This window comes from Macrotis lagotis, chromosome 1 (genome assembly GCF_037893015.1).
Source record: "Macrotis lagotis isolate mMagLag1 chromosome 1, bilby.v1.9.chrom.fasta, whole genome shotgun sequence".
NCBI classification, from domain to species: Eukaryota; Metazoa; Chordata; class Mammalia; order Peramelemorphia; family Peramelidae; genus Macrotis; species Macrotis lagotis.
In genome coordinates this window covers 845,536,645-845,553,835 of record NC_133658.1, presented here as the reverse complement: position 1 = coordinate 845,553,835, position 17,191 = coordinate 845,536,645, and the positions used below count along the sequence as shown (strand labels likewise).

The 17,191-nt window shown below is 37.4% G+C and overlaps 1 protein-coding gene across 1 annotated transcript in view; it reads left to right on the top strand.

Annotated features, from left to right (window-relative positions):
* The window catches only part of LOC141508065 (CUB and sushi domain-containing protein 2), a 619,633-nt gene that overhangs the window by 192,222 nt on the left and 410,220 nt on the right, over positions 1-17,191 (top strand). The window contains exons 5-7 of the mRNA XM_074216347.1: positions 1,815-1,892; positions 8,543-8,630; positions 9,412-9,536. Coding sequence (XP_074072448.1) covers positions 1,815-1,892; positions 8,543-8,630; positions 9,412-9,536 — 291 coding nt within the window. The remainder of the gene's footprint in view (positions 1-1,814; positions 1,893-8,542; positions 8,631-9,411; positions 9,537-17,191) is intronic.

The window sequence follows — 17,191 nt, the reverse complement described above, 5'->3', positions numbered from 1 at the left end:
CTCTAAATTGGACATGAGCGCAAATAAATTCATTATTTTTTTCTCTCTTCCAAACTTCCATCTTACTGTAAAGAGTGCAATTAGTCTACCATTCATCCAGGTTTACCATTTAGGTGTTTTCATTCTCTCTCACCACCCATATCTAATACCTTGCCAAGTTCTATCAATTCTACCTTCACAGTATCTCTTGTATGAACTCTCTTACATACTCAGGCACTGCCACTATCTTGGTTCAAGTCCTGATCACATGATTTTTGCAAAACCTTTGATTGATCTCTCTGCCTCATATCTGTCCCTACTCCAGTTCTTTGCCCACTCAACTGTCAAAGTAATCTTCCTAAAGCTCGGATCTGACCATATCATCTTTTTATTCAATTAAGTCTAAAGACTCCATTACCTCTATGATAAAATATAAAATGCTCTGGATTTTAAAAGTTCTTTACTATCCAGCCCCCTCCAACTTCAGTCTCTTCACACCTTACTTTCCTCTTTTCCCAGTTTCCAGCAAACTATATAATCAAGTGACTCTGGCTGACTTCCTAGATGTTCCTTGAACCAAACAATCCATTTACTTAGCACATTTTCACTGGCTCTTCCCTATGTCTAGAATTATTTCCTTACATTCTCACCTTACTGACTTCCCTGATTCCCTTCAAATTCTTGCTAAAATGCCACCCTCTACAACCTAGCGTTTCCCATTAATGCCAGTGCCGTTCTTCCTGTAATTACCTCCACTTTGTCTTCTGTGTAGCTTGTTTGTATGTAATTATTTGTATATTATCCAATCCATTAGATTGTAAGCTCTTTTAGAGCAGGGACTGTTTTTTGCTTTTCATTTGATTTTGTATCCCTAGTGCTTAGCATAATGCTTGTTGTTGATGTATAATTGCTGCCTCTTGCCAGGCAGAAGTCTCTAAGATTGCTCTTTACCTAGTGTTAGCATTTTTTATTTTACTTTTGATCTATTCCCTTCCATTTTTGAATACTCTGTGATTACAATGGGTCATTATATGGTCACTACTCCTCTCTTTGAAGTAGCCTGGGGACCAGCTTGTTAATTTTTTATTTCATCCAGTCTGCCAAAGTTTACCTGCCTTAACTCCTTCTTGTTTCCCTGAAGCTTAGATTGAAGGGCTTGATGGTGTGAGGGAGTAGGGCATTTGCATTTAAAAATAGGAGCCAGGAAATAATCATAACCAAAGATTTGACACTGTAATTGGGCAGTATTATCAGGGACTGGTAGGTGAAGGAGATGGATTATTCCCTTTGGCTCCAGATCATCACTAAATGACTTCCTGCTTTACCTATACTTAAAGTCTGTTATCTCTGGACAATGTGCATAGCAAGTTAAATAAAATTTATGTTAAAAGCTGATATGTATCAAAGTGTTTAAAGGTTGACAAAGTCTATCATATATATTAGTTTGTTTGATCTTCAGTCTGTACCTTAAAGTATTATAATTGCTATTATTCCCATTTTAGAGATGAAGAAACTGAGGTTCAGAAAGGTTCAATGGTTTGCCTATAGTCATAAAACTGCTAATTGATGAAATGGTTAGGAATCCATGACTTTTGATTCCAAGTCTTAACAGTCTTACCAAGATACTATGCTAAATGCTCATTTTCAGTCATAGACCTTGCCCTTGATGAACTACTAGTTTAAGAGATCCTAAGTCAACCCAGGGCAAAATATGGATGCTACTGTGAAATTCTTGTTTTATAAGTAAATTCTCTAAGTGTTGCAGAATAATCTAGCTTCTCAACCCCTAAGCTGGTAATCAATTAAACTGTTCTTTTTTCCCCCACTGTTTCTAGTCAAGAAGCAAATCGAATTGAAATCTCGAGGAGTGAAGCTGATGCCCAGCAAAGATAATAACCAGAAGACATCTGTCTGTAAGTTCTCTAGCCTCTTGATCCAAGAGCTGCTAGTGTTTTCAATTGTAGATATTGGTCTTCCTGGAGCCATGGTACTCCTCTTTGGTTTTTGGTGGAATGCTAAGATGCCCTTTTAAAATTTTTCTGCATTATTACATCACCTTTTATTCTGTGCTCTCTTCACAAACATATACTAACTTTGGGAGATGGCACTAGGAGGGATTGAGGGAAGAAGGGCCTGGGGATTTATATCTTGGAATAGTTTGCTCTTTCCTTGACTAACCCTCCACTTTTCCCTTCTTCCCTTCTCTCCCTTGGGTTTCCTCTCCTACCTTCTTTTCTCTTTTACATGTTCTCTTCTTTTTCTCTGCTTCTGAATTTTTCTTTTCTTTTCTCTATTTTCCTTTCTATTCTCTTTTTTCTTCTTTTCCTTTCCTCTCTCCTCTCCTCCCCCTTCCCTCCCTCCCCTCTCTTTACCCCTCCCTCCTCTCCCCTTCCTTTCCCCACTCCTCTCCCCTCCCCCTCCTTTCCCCTCCCCTCCCTCTCCGCTCCTCTTCTCTCCTCTCCTTTCTTCTCCTTCCCCTTCTATTCCTTTCCTTTCCCCTCCAAAATTTTAATCACTTGCATTTTAAAATCAACCAAGGTTTCCTGATGCTTTCTTACCTTCTCTTAGTATTCCTCTCTAGCAATTGGAATCCTCAGCATGGTAGATAATGTTTCCTCACCACTTTGTGACCCCTGCATGCCCACATTATTCCTTCCCAAACTTGACACATCTTTTCTTCACCTCCATATCTCCTATAGCTCCCCAGAGTAGGATAGGATAGGACTGATTGGTTTATCTCATTTTATACCCACTGACTGTGAAGAGTCAGTATCGTATCCTCATTTGAACCATAAACTTCATGCCTTTCACCTTCCATTTAGCATATAGGGCTATGAGACCATTCCCTGCCTAGGGGAGAAGGCCTCTATGTAGGCTATGTACTAAGTATCCAATGTATCACTTTCTTGGTCGAGAAAGGGAGGTCTGCAGGGGATTTTAGAACTTGTTCTAGAGTTCTCCATCTTGAGTTCCCGAGATGTTTCTTATCTACAGCTCTTGTGTTTTGCCAAGGCATGATAGAGAGCACCTGGATAGCTTGGAGGAAGGAAGCGATATTGGATGATACTGAATTTATGCCTCAGTTAGACTTTTCTTTGTGGTTGGGCATCACCATTGGTTGGTGATAACTTTATGTAGGTAAGAAAGAATAGGATCTCAGCACTGAAAAATGGTCTGAGAATCATCTTAAATGACAACAACAAAACGGGATACCTGAGCAAAGGAGCTTCTTCAGAGGAAGAGCAAAGAGAGATAATTGGACACACAAATTTCAGCCTGAATTCTAGGAGGGTCTGTGATGTTGATTTCCAGTTCTCAGAGGAAAAAATTTTTCTCTGAAAAGCTGAGCTGATAATATGTTTGGGACCTTTTGTCTTATTTACTTTTTGATTCTCTGTAGACTGCAGTGAATTTATCTGTTTCCTTCAATATTTTTCTCTCCTTCATTTTTTCCCCTTACTCTCTTTTCTTTCCCTTCCTTCTGCTTCACTAATTCTTTCTTCTGTTCTCACTTCCTGATCTTCTCTTCCCTTTCTACTCCTGCCCTTTACTTTTTTCTTTCCCTCTTCTCTCCATCCCTCTCCTACTTTCAACTTCTTTCCTTCTTCCTCCCCTCTTTAAAGTTTCTTTTTCTTTTCCTCTTTAACACTTTGCCCTTTATTTCCCTTTGCCTCTCCTCTTTCTTTCACCTACTTCTGTTCTCTTCTCTCAGCTGTATTACTCTTCTCTCCTTCTTTCCCCTTTCTCACCCTCATAGTTACCTTCTTTCCATATCTTCATTTCTCTTTTTCTATCCTAATTCTACTTTTCCCTCTTCTGTTGTTGTTTCCCCAACAGTCCCCTTCCCCCATTTTCTCTTTCTTTCACTCTCATGTATTCACATAATACTCTTAAAAGCAAAATCTTTGTGGCTAAGTATTCAGAAAAGTAGGTACTCTTGGACCAAGGGCAGGAGCTAGAGATCCATGCATCTGCTCACTGCTTTCCTGCTCTAAGTCTTGCTAGTTACCTTTCTTAATACATTTAAATCTGGGCTATTTCAAGCTTGAAGCAAAGCTAAACAAAGAATCTGCGCTTTCCTAGGGATTGTAAAGATGCACTATAGTGTCATTTAATTCAATTAAAAATTATTTACCACCTATTGTGTTCAGAGACTGTCAGATTCTGAGAGAAATAGAAATTTAGATAAGATGTGATTCTTGCTAATAAAGAAATTCAGTGACCCAAGTATGGAAATACTGGGCTGGCAGCCAAGAATATAGTGAAAAAGGCTGTGGGTTGGAATTCCTGAGACTCTAATTCTTTGTCTAGTTTAGTTTTTTATTTGTGTGACCTTGGAAAAGTATTCTCATCTCTTCAGGCTTCAGTTCCTTTATGTGTAAAGAGGTAGTGTCTTGGCCCTTTATAACTCATTGGGTACTGCTGGTTCAGTGTAATAATTAATGTAAAGTATGTTAAAAGAGTGAAAAATCCTCTGCTAATCTGAGAGGTGATTTAGAAAAAATATCTCAAACTTTCCTTGAAAAGGAGTAAGTCTCCTGTTCAGCACATTATTTCTCTTAATTATGTTCTAGAGAGACCATTCTTCTACCCTAACCCTTGAAACCTTTTACTGTAAAACAAGTGGTTTATTTGTAGCCTATCCAGAGCACTTTTCTCAGAAATTTTGATAGTCTCTTTGATAGTCATAGACAATATAGTTGCCTCAGAGATTCTGATGTTTGCAAATATTTGTCTTATACTGAGGAAAACTGGACTTTGGGTTCCTTCATTTTGGCAGGTTGTGAGTTCTGCTAGCCAAATTTTCCTTTCTTTTATTTTGAAAGAGTAATTCTTTATAGTCAAAATTTAACAATGATGAACTGTCTGCTCGATGTAGTAGTTCCTTACCCCTGGGGAGTTTGGGGCGGGGGAGGATAGCATGAAGCTTCACCTTTCCCTTCCTCCTATTTCCTTCTTCCTTTTACTTCCTTACTAAGCAAAGAATTGGGGGAAGTAAAGTTGTAACTGACAAAACCCAGAAAGGATCCTCCATCTGTAATTTAAAGTGTAAATAGTTCATTAAAATTTAAGTTTCATGGTTACCCTGGCAACCTGTATAAATTCATTTTGGAGTGCAAAAGCTTGTTGAATATTTGTGTAAGAGAAGAACTGGTGAATAGCAGACAACACCATAGGAAGAATGTCTGATTCCAGGCTGCTATGTCTAAATTTTATTTTTTGGTTTAGTAGTAAAAGGGAAAACTGCTGCCTGCCATTTTATTAAAAGCCAGAGTTGAGGGTAAAGTGTATGACGATATACACTCTCCTTTTCCTCCCTACTCCATCCTTGCATGTCTGTTGCTGTGACAGGGGTCTCTTCTAAGCTGTCTTCTGCCTTATCTTGGTAAATAGCTGGGCTAGGGGAGAACCAGAATAGAAGTTTCTGTACTTTTGTAGATAGTTTGAAACCAAATGTCTCTAAAATTTAATCTGTTTTTAGCCTTTCTCATGATGGAGGGCACTCAGATCTAAAAATGGCATTGTACTTTGGGATTGTAGGTAGGTTTTCCTTATCTCCTATTTCTTACATGATTGGCATCAGATTGGCTTGTAGAGAGGAGATTGAAGGGTTGTGACAGAAAAAAAAGGCAAAGTGGGGGAGAAAATTTTTTCCTAGACTATAGTAGGAAAATGACAGTTTTTGTATATATCACTTGGAGGTATATGTATTATCTCATGTGTAGTAGATGTAATTATTTGTTTATAAAGATAGCTAATAACTAGAAAATGCCTACAAATTCACACAGTTCTCAAAATGGGTTGTCTTCTCTCTCTTCCTTGCTCTTTCCTTCCCCTCCATTGTGATTTTAAATGACATTTTAACCTTAATACTCTTGTTTGGAATATTTTATTTCTTTCTATGAATCTATAGAGAGTGTAGGACACTGTGGTGGGAATGAGAACTTAATTTCAAATATATATATATATAATGTATATATATATAATGTATATGAAGAGAGGGAGATGAAACATCTAGAGACTGCTGTGAAGGGTTTTTGATCCAACTTGTCATGGGGAGGGACAGTTCTATATTTTCTATGGGGGAGGGGGGAGAGAGAGAGAAGGATAGCTTTTCAGTTTGCATCATTGGTCTTAATTAATGGAAAAATTAATAGCTATGAAATTTTTGTATTTTCTATAGGATAAGATACTAGGTAATAACCCAGTTAGACTAAATCCTTGTTGCTAAAAATAACCTTTGTTAGTTGACTTAACATTCATTTGATCCAATTTTTCCAAGTTTTTCTGATCATTCAGATCCTTTTTTTTCTAAACATGTATCTTTATCTGATATATTGCTGTCTGACATGGAGTTTAAAATATTGTCTACATAAGTACTTCAGTCTCACGTGATCTTAAACTAGAATTTGTCTGAAATCACACCCCAACCTTACATGATCTTCATTAGCATTCCTGTCTCATGTTCTACACTGACTCTTTAACTTCTTATGGTCTACACTTGTACTCCAGACTCATATTGCCTCTGTTGGCATTCTAGCTTCACATTACCTCCCCTAGCCCTTCAGTCTTGCCTACATAAGATTGCACTCAAGATTGCTGCCCTTGATCTCCAGTCTCATTATGCTTGTGCTAGCTGTCCAGTCTTTCACTGCACTACTAGACTGTCTTTGCCTTGCTTGTCATTACTCTCCAGCCTGTGTTTGGTGATAGCTTCAGCTCTGCATGAGACTTGGCTATTTAATACTGCTCATATGCTCCTCACGTAGTTTCAGAAGAGAGGCATTTGCCTTTTAGAGGCTTTTCCATAGATCTCTTGGGAGTGAAACACCTTGTTCGTCTTTGTATTACTTATCATAGGAAACTGTTTAAATGCTTAGGGTCTATCTGGACAGCTGTCTAATTGACACCCTATCATCCTGCTCCACACATTTGGGTCTCTCTCCCCCAATCCCCCCCTACCCACACCCTTCCTGAGATAGTAATGGCCTGTGGATATTAGAAAATTAGCTCTGGAGTGGCCTTGGCCTGTTTGCTATCTTCCCCTCACATAAATATTCAGAGGCCCAAGTTGCCTGCTCAGTTCTATGGGAGCAGAGAGAGGTCTTTGACCTGACTCACATTTCTTGGTTGTATATGTCCACCTCTAAATACTTATTTCTTCTTCTCTGACCTCCAAATATATTGGAAAAAAATCTGCTCTTTGAATTTTGGATTTGCCAAGACCCTTTGACTACAGACTGTGGCTACCAATTCCCCCTTTTAAAAGCTGCCATGAATTGAGGTCAGTGCTACTTTGTGTAACAAAGAACCAGCTAGGAAAAATGCTGATCCATATGGGCTCTTCACTTTCTGGTTGCCATAGAAAAGAGGACAGGCTACAAGAAGATGAAACTGAACTGTATATTGAAATGAAGTAAATTCAGAAGAATTTACTCTCCAGAATGGCTTGGTGTAATTTGCCCAGGTGCTGCAAGTCACTGGATTCCAAACTTTATCTTTTTCTCTTTTAAATACTTGTATTTCTGCCCCTCCTTCTACACAATGGCATGTAAAGGCCACAGATTCCTTCCATCAGGTCAATGGGGATGGTGGTTGCCATGAAATAAGTATAATAGGGCTTACTGGTATCTGAGACTGTGTGTTTCTGCCTTTCTCTCTTTAGGCCTAGCATCAGTAGCTAGCTATCCATTTTATCTTAACCTTACCTAGGCTATAGAAGAAAATGAAATCACAATACATTTTTGAAAAATGTTTGAGAAAGTTGTCACTTTGATCAAAATTACTATGCATGAGATTTTGGTGGAATATGAAATTGAAGTTATCATGTTTAATCTTCCTTCATCCCAGTTAGAGTCATCCATGTTTACATTTGTACTTGTGCCATTTAACAGATGTGAGAGGTACTGATTACTTGTATTATTTAGTTAGCCATGACAGTGGACAATATCTGGGGTGGGGAACTTATCAGGAAGAAATTTCCATATTCAAACTAATTAGCCTTCTTTAGGATCTCAGGCTGCTATCTCTTACCTTCTTTATTATTTGTAATCATGCATATTTATACTTTGTTTTGTTTGATTTTTGTGTCTGTTTGGGGGCTGAGGCTGAGGGCCATCTCTTATATAGATTTGGACCTCCATCTGGGGATGGCAGGACTTGGGGACAGGCTACTACCCCAAGACTTTCTAAGGGATAATTTTCATTTGCCCCTTAGTATAAGGTAGAATCCTTTATCATTGATCCCTATCATAGAATAAGGAAATTGGGTAGCTGTTCTACAATGTGGATCACCTGTTTCTGTGTCCTAATGAAATTGCCACATTCCAACCTCAACTTCATTAGAGTCAAAAGAGATTTATTTGTTAAAGGTAAATCTCCTGTGTCTCCCACATCTCAAAGTCTGCAAGTGCTACAATCCCCAACCCCAGCTTCTAACAATGCCTCTGCCTCCAAAGCAGCAGGTCTTTTCTGTTACTGCATCTACCCACACTGAGACTATTGCCTGACTAGTGTTGCCTATGATTTTCTATCTTTGTATGTACTGTTTTTTGCCTTGTAGTAACTCAGGTTGGTGTGTCCCAAGGACATAATATGTGTCCAGACCCTGGTATTCCAGAAAGGGGCAAAAGACTAGGCTCAGATTTTAGGTAAGTTACATTTGGATTCCTTTTTTTTGCATTCAGGGTGTCTGGTAAACCTGGGGAAGTAGGGAATAGGGGTGACTAGAGCAGATGCAAGAAATGATTATGGAATTTGTTATTGTATTCAATTGTTGCTGTCTTTTATAAAGGCTAGCATTTCCTATCTTTAGTTAGGAAAAAAGTCATGTTCAAGATGTTTACTAAATCCCTGTTGAACTTTTTTTCCATTCCTTAGTCACTCTTAGTTCACTATATTGAGCCCATTTAGAGAGTAGTTCACTGCATTAAATGTGGGGTTCAAGGAGTTCTTGCAGTTTATATTTGGCTTGGAGGTGTAGGAAGAGACTCTAGGTCACAATGAATCTAAAAAAATTATGGCCTGCTCCTTTCCCTCCTTCCTTCCCCTCCACTAAAGTTTGCAATTATTGAGTGAGTCTCCTTGAGTCCTCAATTTTCATTTAAAATGCACTGTAGCTGAATTGCCCATTATTAGTAGCAGTAATCAATATTTAATCTTACTTTTCTGGCAATTTCTGTTTTGTTCATCAAGATGACTTTTAACTTACCCCAACCAAAATATTCCCATAAAATCCATATAAAGGAATGGTCTATAGAAGTCTAAATGAAATAGAAAATTTCAGGACTGATAGATGAAAGAGTCTTTAATTGTTCACTGTGAATTTTATTCAGGAAGAAAAAGAAAGTGTCTGGGAAAGACAAAGAATGGGGAGTGGGCAAGACAGTTCACCTGCGAGACAAATGTCATGTCAACTTACTGTCTTTTCAGGTTAGGTTCAAGCATCCAATTTACCTGCAATGAGGGCTATGACCTACAAGGATCTAAAAGGATCACCTGCATGAAAGTGAGTGACATGTTTGCTGCTTGGAGTGATCACCGACCTGTCTGCAGAGGTGAGGAGAAGAAGCAAGGGAAAAGTCAAAGGGGTTGGTGATAAGGTGAAGTGGGGCTGGGTTTCATAGTAAGAAGCAGACACAGGAAGGCAGGTCACAGAATCTTGGCTCTTGCTCTTAAGCTCCTTGTTCCCAATGTGACATTGAGTACTAGACTTCAGTTTTCTCTATCTAGACAGTAGAAAGAATCCAAACCCTGCCTGGGATCAGATAGGCAGTTGTTTTGGGATCCAGAAAAAGTGGAATGTGATCTCTATCCTCTAATATGAAGATTATCATTCATTTGTTTTCAGTTCTTCCTCTGAGAATTTCCTTATCCTTTTTTGCATATGAAAGGAGAAACAACTTGGGTCTAACTTTCAGCATCTGATGCCATTCTGTCAAATTTGGTGAAAAAATCTGGAGAGAAGGCACTGTGCTTTCTCAAGACCAATAACCTTATGGTTTTCTTTCTCAATTCAATTCAGCAATATGTAATATGAATCTATCATAATATGCAAGATATAGTACTTGTGACTAGGGACAGAAAGACCCCCCCACCCAAATGAAAACAAAAAACTCTACTGACCTCAAGAAGCTTGCATTTTTTGTCTATTCACTGTCAGCTAAAGGTAGTTTACTGAAACTTTTGCTAACTAAGCAACTTGGGATCCAGTTTGCCAAATGCAGTTTGCTGAAAGTGAAAATGTCTGATTTGTTTTTATCCTATTTAAAAAATACTTTTAAATTAGTAATATTTAAACTAATTTTAAAATTAAACCTATTTACATGTAGCAGCCATTCAGAAAACTATATTTGTAGCTGTAGATCTATATGCAAACAATAGACTAACCATCTAACTTCATGTTATCTGATCTTTTAAAATTTTCTTCCTCTCTGTTTATTCTGTGTGGTTGATTGACATAATTTTTATCAAATTACTACACATCAGGGGCAGCAAAGTGGTACAGTGGATAGAGCACCAGCCCTGGAATAAGGAGGACCTGAGTTCAAATTTGACCTCAGACACTTAATACTGCCTTAGCTGTGTGACCTTGGACAAGTCACTTAACTCCATTTCCTGGCAAAAATTTAAAAAACTGAACTGGAAAACAAATTACTATGTATTTCCTTGAGAAGGCTTGATAGTGTCCTGTGATACAATGTTTTGTATGATATTATAGGTGAATTGGAATTTTTGAAAAAAACCTTGCTACTATAGGAATCTATTTTTTTTAACTCTGAAATGGAAATCCTTTTTGATTTTGGCAGACATCTTAGCTAAACATGTTCTATGTTGTGTAAATGTTATATTATATTATGTTATGCTTGCTTTGAGATTGGTTAAAAGGCCATCACTCATTATGGAGCATGGAAGTTTTTCTACAGATACATCTAAGTTAAGAGCTTGTATAATTTTAACATGTGCACAAGAGTACACCTTGTTTAAAGAGAGTTCCTAAGGTTGTATTTTGCTCCTCTGAAGGATAGTATATTTTCTAGGATTATAAGATCATGAATTTAAACTTGGAAGGAACCTTTGATGCCATCAAATTCAGTCCTCATCTTTTCATTTACCTTATGAACTCGATCCTTGTTGGCTTCATTGTGACAGCTAAACCTAACTTCCCAGCCTATCGTCTCTTCATATATATATATATCTATATATCTATATATATCTATATCTATATATATTTATATATGTACATATATAAATATATATATGTTAAAATATAAACATATATACACATACATTATATCAGCTCCCATGGATTCAACTGTCAACTCTCTGCTAATGAAATCAAGATCTGTATAATCAGTTCTGGATAATTTTCTTGAGCTTCAGTCTTATACTACCAACTACCTTTTAAATATCTCGAATGGATGTATTGATGAATTTATAAATTCATTATAAATTCATTCTCTTTCCTCTAAAATATATATTTATATATATATGTGTGTGTGTATGTGTGTATGTGTGTGTGTGTGTGTGTGGAAATTTTTGTTCTTCAGTACTTTTCAGTCACGTTTGACTCTTCACAATCTTGTTTGGAGTTTTCTTGGAAAGTTACTTGAGTGGTTTGCCATTTCCTTCTCCAGCTCATTTAATAGATGAGGAAATGAGGCAAACAGACTGTGCAGAGTCACACAGTTAATAAGTGTCTTAGGTCAGATTTAAACTCACAAAGAGGAGTTTAGACTGAACACTTCACTTCCACCTAGCTGTCCATCACATATAAATACAAGATATAAATATATGTATAAATACATATATCCATGGATATATATGGATAGTATATTCATATGCACATATTCATATAGATATACATACACATACACACATATATGTGTGTATATGTGTGTGTGTGTGTATGGAGAATAAAAGGATAGAGAAACAAATTAGTGAGCATTACTTCGATGAAAATCTAGCCAAGATTAGCAAAAAGCAGTCATACAGGTAGGAGAAGGAGCAAGAGAGAATTGTATCATAAAACCATAGGGAGGAGAGAGTATATAGTCAAGGAGGGTGATAGCTTCAGAAACTACAGAGAGAACAAGAAAGATCAGAAATGAGAAAAACATTAGATTTGGCAATTAAAAGATCATTAGTAATTTTGGAAGGAGCAGTTTCAGATGAATAGGAAGGCAGATGACTGAAAGTTTAGAATCCAGTAAGTGGAAAAAGTGATGACAAATATTAATAGATTTTATCAAAGATTTGAACTGGGAAGGGGAAGAGATATGAGCTTGTCTTTTTAACACTGGGGAAGGCATGATGGTTGTTGTCCTTTGTGCTCAAAGTGGACAAAAATGACATCCTATTTCAGGGTAGGGTATAATGTGTCTGACTGCTGATCAGACCAATAAGAGCTTGGAGGGCTTACCACAGGATGGGCACAAATAATCCAAAAAAACATTTTGGTGTGGAAATGTCCCTAAATTTGCATATCTCGTTTGTTTTGAGCTACTACAATTTTGCTTTGCTCATAGAGCACAGTGCCATTTTTAATGCAGGCACACCATGCTGGATGGTGTTGGGTCAATGCCCTACCATATCTCACAATTTATTCCAGTGTTCTTTAGAAAGACTTTGAGAGTGTCCTTGTATTGCTCCTTTTGACCTTTGTGTGAATACTTCCCTTGTGTGAATTCTCCATAAAACAGTCTTTGAGGTAAATATATGTTTGGCATTCAAATAAGGTAGTCAGCCCATCAGAGTTGTCCTCTCTCTAGTAGACTTTGAATGTCTGGTAGTAAGGCTTCAGAAAAGACCTTATCTTGCCAGGTGATCTTCAGAATCTTCCTAAGACAATTCAGATAGAGGTAATTCAGTTTTCCTGGCACGACACTGGTGGACTGTTCATGTTTCAGAGGCATACAACAATGAGTTCAGATCTTCAGTTGGGTAGGCAACTTAATACCTCTCTCCCACACTTAACTTTGGAGCCTCCTGAACTCTGATCTAGCTCTGTCAAAGTGTGCATCAACCTTATCATCTATGGGCACATCTCTGGAAATCATACTGCCAAGGTAAGTCAACTTATCCGAAATTTTCTCCATTTGCTATAACTGATGCAGTACTGGTGTTGGAAAACCTCTGCTCTCTTAGTGTTAATTGTAAGGCTGAAATTAGTACACGTGTCAGAGAATTGAACTACATTCTGTTACATCTCATCCTCAAAGACTGCATTGAGTACACAATCTTCTGCAAGCAAAAAGTCATTCAACAACTCTCTCTCCACTTTAGTCTTTGTTTGTAGCCTTTTCAAGTTAAATAATTTACCATTCATCCTTGCTGAAGGCATCTGACAGCACTGATGAAAACATCATGCTGAAAAGCCCTCTTTCACTCCAGTGGTGAATGGGAAAAGGCAAGAACTTTATCCAATATCTAGATCCAGTACAAGCACACCACCATCAAACTGGTGTGGAATACTGATGAATTTCTTCAGACAACTAAATTTTACCATAATCTTCTCCAGGTCCTCACAACTAACAGTATAAAGGTCATGATGAGATCATCAAATATTGTATATAGACCACTGTTCTGATCCTAGGCATTTCTCCTGGGTTATAGGGCAGTGAGCACCATGTCAATTGTTCCCTGACTTTCTGAAATTACCTTGTCTCTTAAATAGAGGATCATATTCTAGGTGAAGGATCAGTTTTTTAAGGACTCTGGAAAGAATCTTGCCAGCAATGATTTGTGCTTGTCATGGGAGAACCTATTTCCTCTTCCTTTATAGAGGTGAACAATGGAGACATCCTTGAACTTCTTGGAGATAACCTCTTCTTGCCATATAACCCAGAAAATTTCAGTTAACTTTTGTTTGAGTAGTGGATGCCCTGACTTGTAAATCTCAGCTTGAAGAGAATTACCACCAGGTGCCTTGTCACATGAAAGGAACCTAATTATATTCAAAATGAAAGTCATAGGCAAGCATGGAAGGCAGCATGGAAGAAACCAGTAGAGTGAAATTGGAAGTAACAGGGAGAATGGAGATGAATGAGGGTCAGTCTCCTGAGAAGAGGAATGGGATCACATGTTCATGTAACTGGGTTTGCTTTCACAAGCAGGTGAGAGGAGGTGAAGGATATAGTGAAGGATATAACATCTAAGTGATAAGAAATGAGGAGCAGGTAAGAACAGGGAGCTCTTAGTGAGTGACCTAATTTTTTTTCTTTGAAGTATGAAGAAAAGTCCTTAGATGAGAGGGTGTGAAGAGAAGATGTGATAGAAATTCTGTGTTGGAAATTAAATTAGGGTTAGGACTAGAAATGAAATTGTAGTAGTCAATTAAAAAAAGCATTTATAATAGCTACAAAATAAATAGCTAAAAATAAACTAGGTCTTCAAGGATAGAATAGCACCCTGCATATATTGATCTTCACAGTAGTTCTCTATAAGGTAGTGTGCTTTTAACTAAGACTGTTGTTAAGAGACTTTCCCCAAAGTCACACTTCCAGAAATAGGCAGAGGCAAAATTTGAATTTGGATCTTCTAACTTCAATTATGGAAGCCTATTCGTTGTGGTAGTTTCTATATTGAGAAAAGGCTATTTGGGTTGGCAATTAAAAGATTACAGAAGAAAGCAGTTTCAATTGAGTACTGAAGTCATAGGCTATATTGTAATAGATTTATAAAAGAAGAGAGGAACTAGATTATAACGTAAAGTAATCACTTTATGTTTGATGATTAATTTACAAATGTTCCTGGGATGGCCTGGTCTGGTTGGATTGTACTCCATGCTCCTCACTGATTTTTTTTTTTTATCTTCTGGTGCTTTTTTTCCCTTTTTACTGAAGTGATATTGCTTGGCAATTTTATTTTCAATTTCCTCTGTAATATTTTGCACTTCAAACTATTGTTATCCTTGGCTTCCATGTCTCTAAGAGGATTAAGTACTTGTGGCTAATGTAGTTTCTTCGATTTTAAGCCTCCTTGTTATGGTGTCTACTTTGTATTGCTTTAAATCCTTCTAAAATAGTTATAATCATTCATTATCTTTCCTTTGGACTATTTTTTCACATGAATCAAGTTTATTCTAATTTAATTTTGAGGTGCCATTATTGTACACAGTGTTTTTTCATTTTTATCCTTCTTTTAAATTTGGTACTTATTTAAATTTTTGTTTCAGCTTGCCAATAACTTGACTGCCCAGGGATATTTTCTTTGAAAATGACTGCTATATCAATAGCAAGTCATTTCTTTTCTCTTAAGATATGGTCAATTTATTTTTGTTTGCACATGATGTTGTTCAGTGCTTACTCTTTGAAAAAATGAATCATTCTCCATATATGCCTCTAAAATTTCTTGGTTGTGAATATTTTTTTCAGTATGTGAGAAAGCTCTTTGAGTGAAACATATGAATATATATTATATATATATATATTGTTCTGTTTATTTCTCCACTATTTTTTATTTTGAGCATATTTATAGTATTTTTCATAACTTACTGGCTATTTCCTTACTGGGCTGACTAATCTGATTCTTCATTTAGCCATAATTTTCATCTAAGTCTTCCCCATTCCCACCTCCTTATTACTGTAGAGGGCAACACCATCCTCCTAGTCCCTCAGGTTCCCAACCTAGGAGTCATCCTCAACTCTTTACTATTTCTTATCCCCTCCACATTCAATGTATTGCCAAAGTCTATCTTTTTCATCTTTGTAAAAATATCTTGACTGAACCCCTTCTTTCCTCTGACAGTACCACCTCTCAATTGCAGGGTCTCATCACCTCATTGCTGGACTATTGCAGTAGCCTGCTGGTATAACTGCCTGTCTCAAGTCTCTCCCTGACTTCATCCACTTTCAATTCAGCCACTGAAGTAATTTTCCTAAAACAAATCTGACCATGTCACTCTTCTACTCAATAAGCTCCAGTAGTTCCTTAATATCTCTAAGATCAAATACAAAATACTTTGGCATTCAAAGTCCTTTATAACCCTAACCCTCCTTCCTTTCGAATCTTCTAATACCTTATTCTCAAACAAACTTATTGACTCAGTGATATTGGCTTTCTGTCTTTTCCTTATCAAAACACCCCATCTCTTGAATCCAGTCTTTTTCTCTCGGCTTGTTCCCTATACTTTGTTGGAATGCTCTCCCCTTCTCTGGCTGCCTGTAAATCTCAGCTAAAATTCCCTGTTCTACCGGAAATCTTCCACAATCCCTCTTAACTTCCCTTTATTAATTATTTCCTATCTATCTTGTATATTATTTATACTTTTTGTGTATTTCTTTTGTTGTTTTTGTTATTTTCTATATTCAGTTGTGAGCTCTTTGAGGTCAAAAACTGTCTTTTGTCTCTTTTTGTATCCTTAGCACTTAACTTAGCTCACAACCTTATAACCTGAGGTATTTGTGTATTGGTAGGGAAAGCAGATTATTTTTCCAGATATGCCAAATGTAAGGAGGCTGCTCTATTCTGCCCTGAAATGTCATTTGTAGGGACTCGCACGTTCTGGGAGAATGTTGTTACATCAAGGAAAGTGGATTCCTTGTCACATTGGTTAGTTAGTTAGTGTCGATTTATTGGAATAATTGGGTTAATTAGGTTGTTTAGAGGTGTTTTCTCAGGAGACCCAGTTGTTGGTGGCATGAGGAGAGAATGGCATAATGGATCCCCACACTACCTCTAGGTTAAGTGAGATATCATATAGAAAGAAAACAAAGAAGGTATATTGCCTGGGATGACCAAGGGAGACAGTTGGAACTTAGTTTGTAGTTACATTTATTTGTTCAAGGTAGTTAACATTCTTCTTTGTAGTTATACACCAGATTCTCACTCTGGCTATTACTGTATTCTGCCCATAAAATTAATAAATTTGGTTTGACTGATTCATCTTTTCATCTTTCTTCTCCTACCTCAATGAACATCTTATACTCTTCCCTTAGCCGCCCAGTACTAAGAGGTGTTTTGGAGGAGTAAGTAAAATGAGACAGAGGTGGGGGGCTTTGTCTCACTTCTGATAGTGATCTCACTATCACTCACAATCTGTGTTCACGCATTCAGACATGCACATGCGCAGACAGATGCAATGAAGTGCACATTTACTGTTTCTGCATGCCCAGTTTGAGAGGGATGTCTCTGGGGTGAGGCATGGCTCCTCCTCCTCTACGTCACCTCATTCCTTGTTTTCCTTTCCATCCCATCTCCCACCTAACCCTTG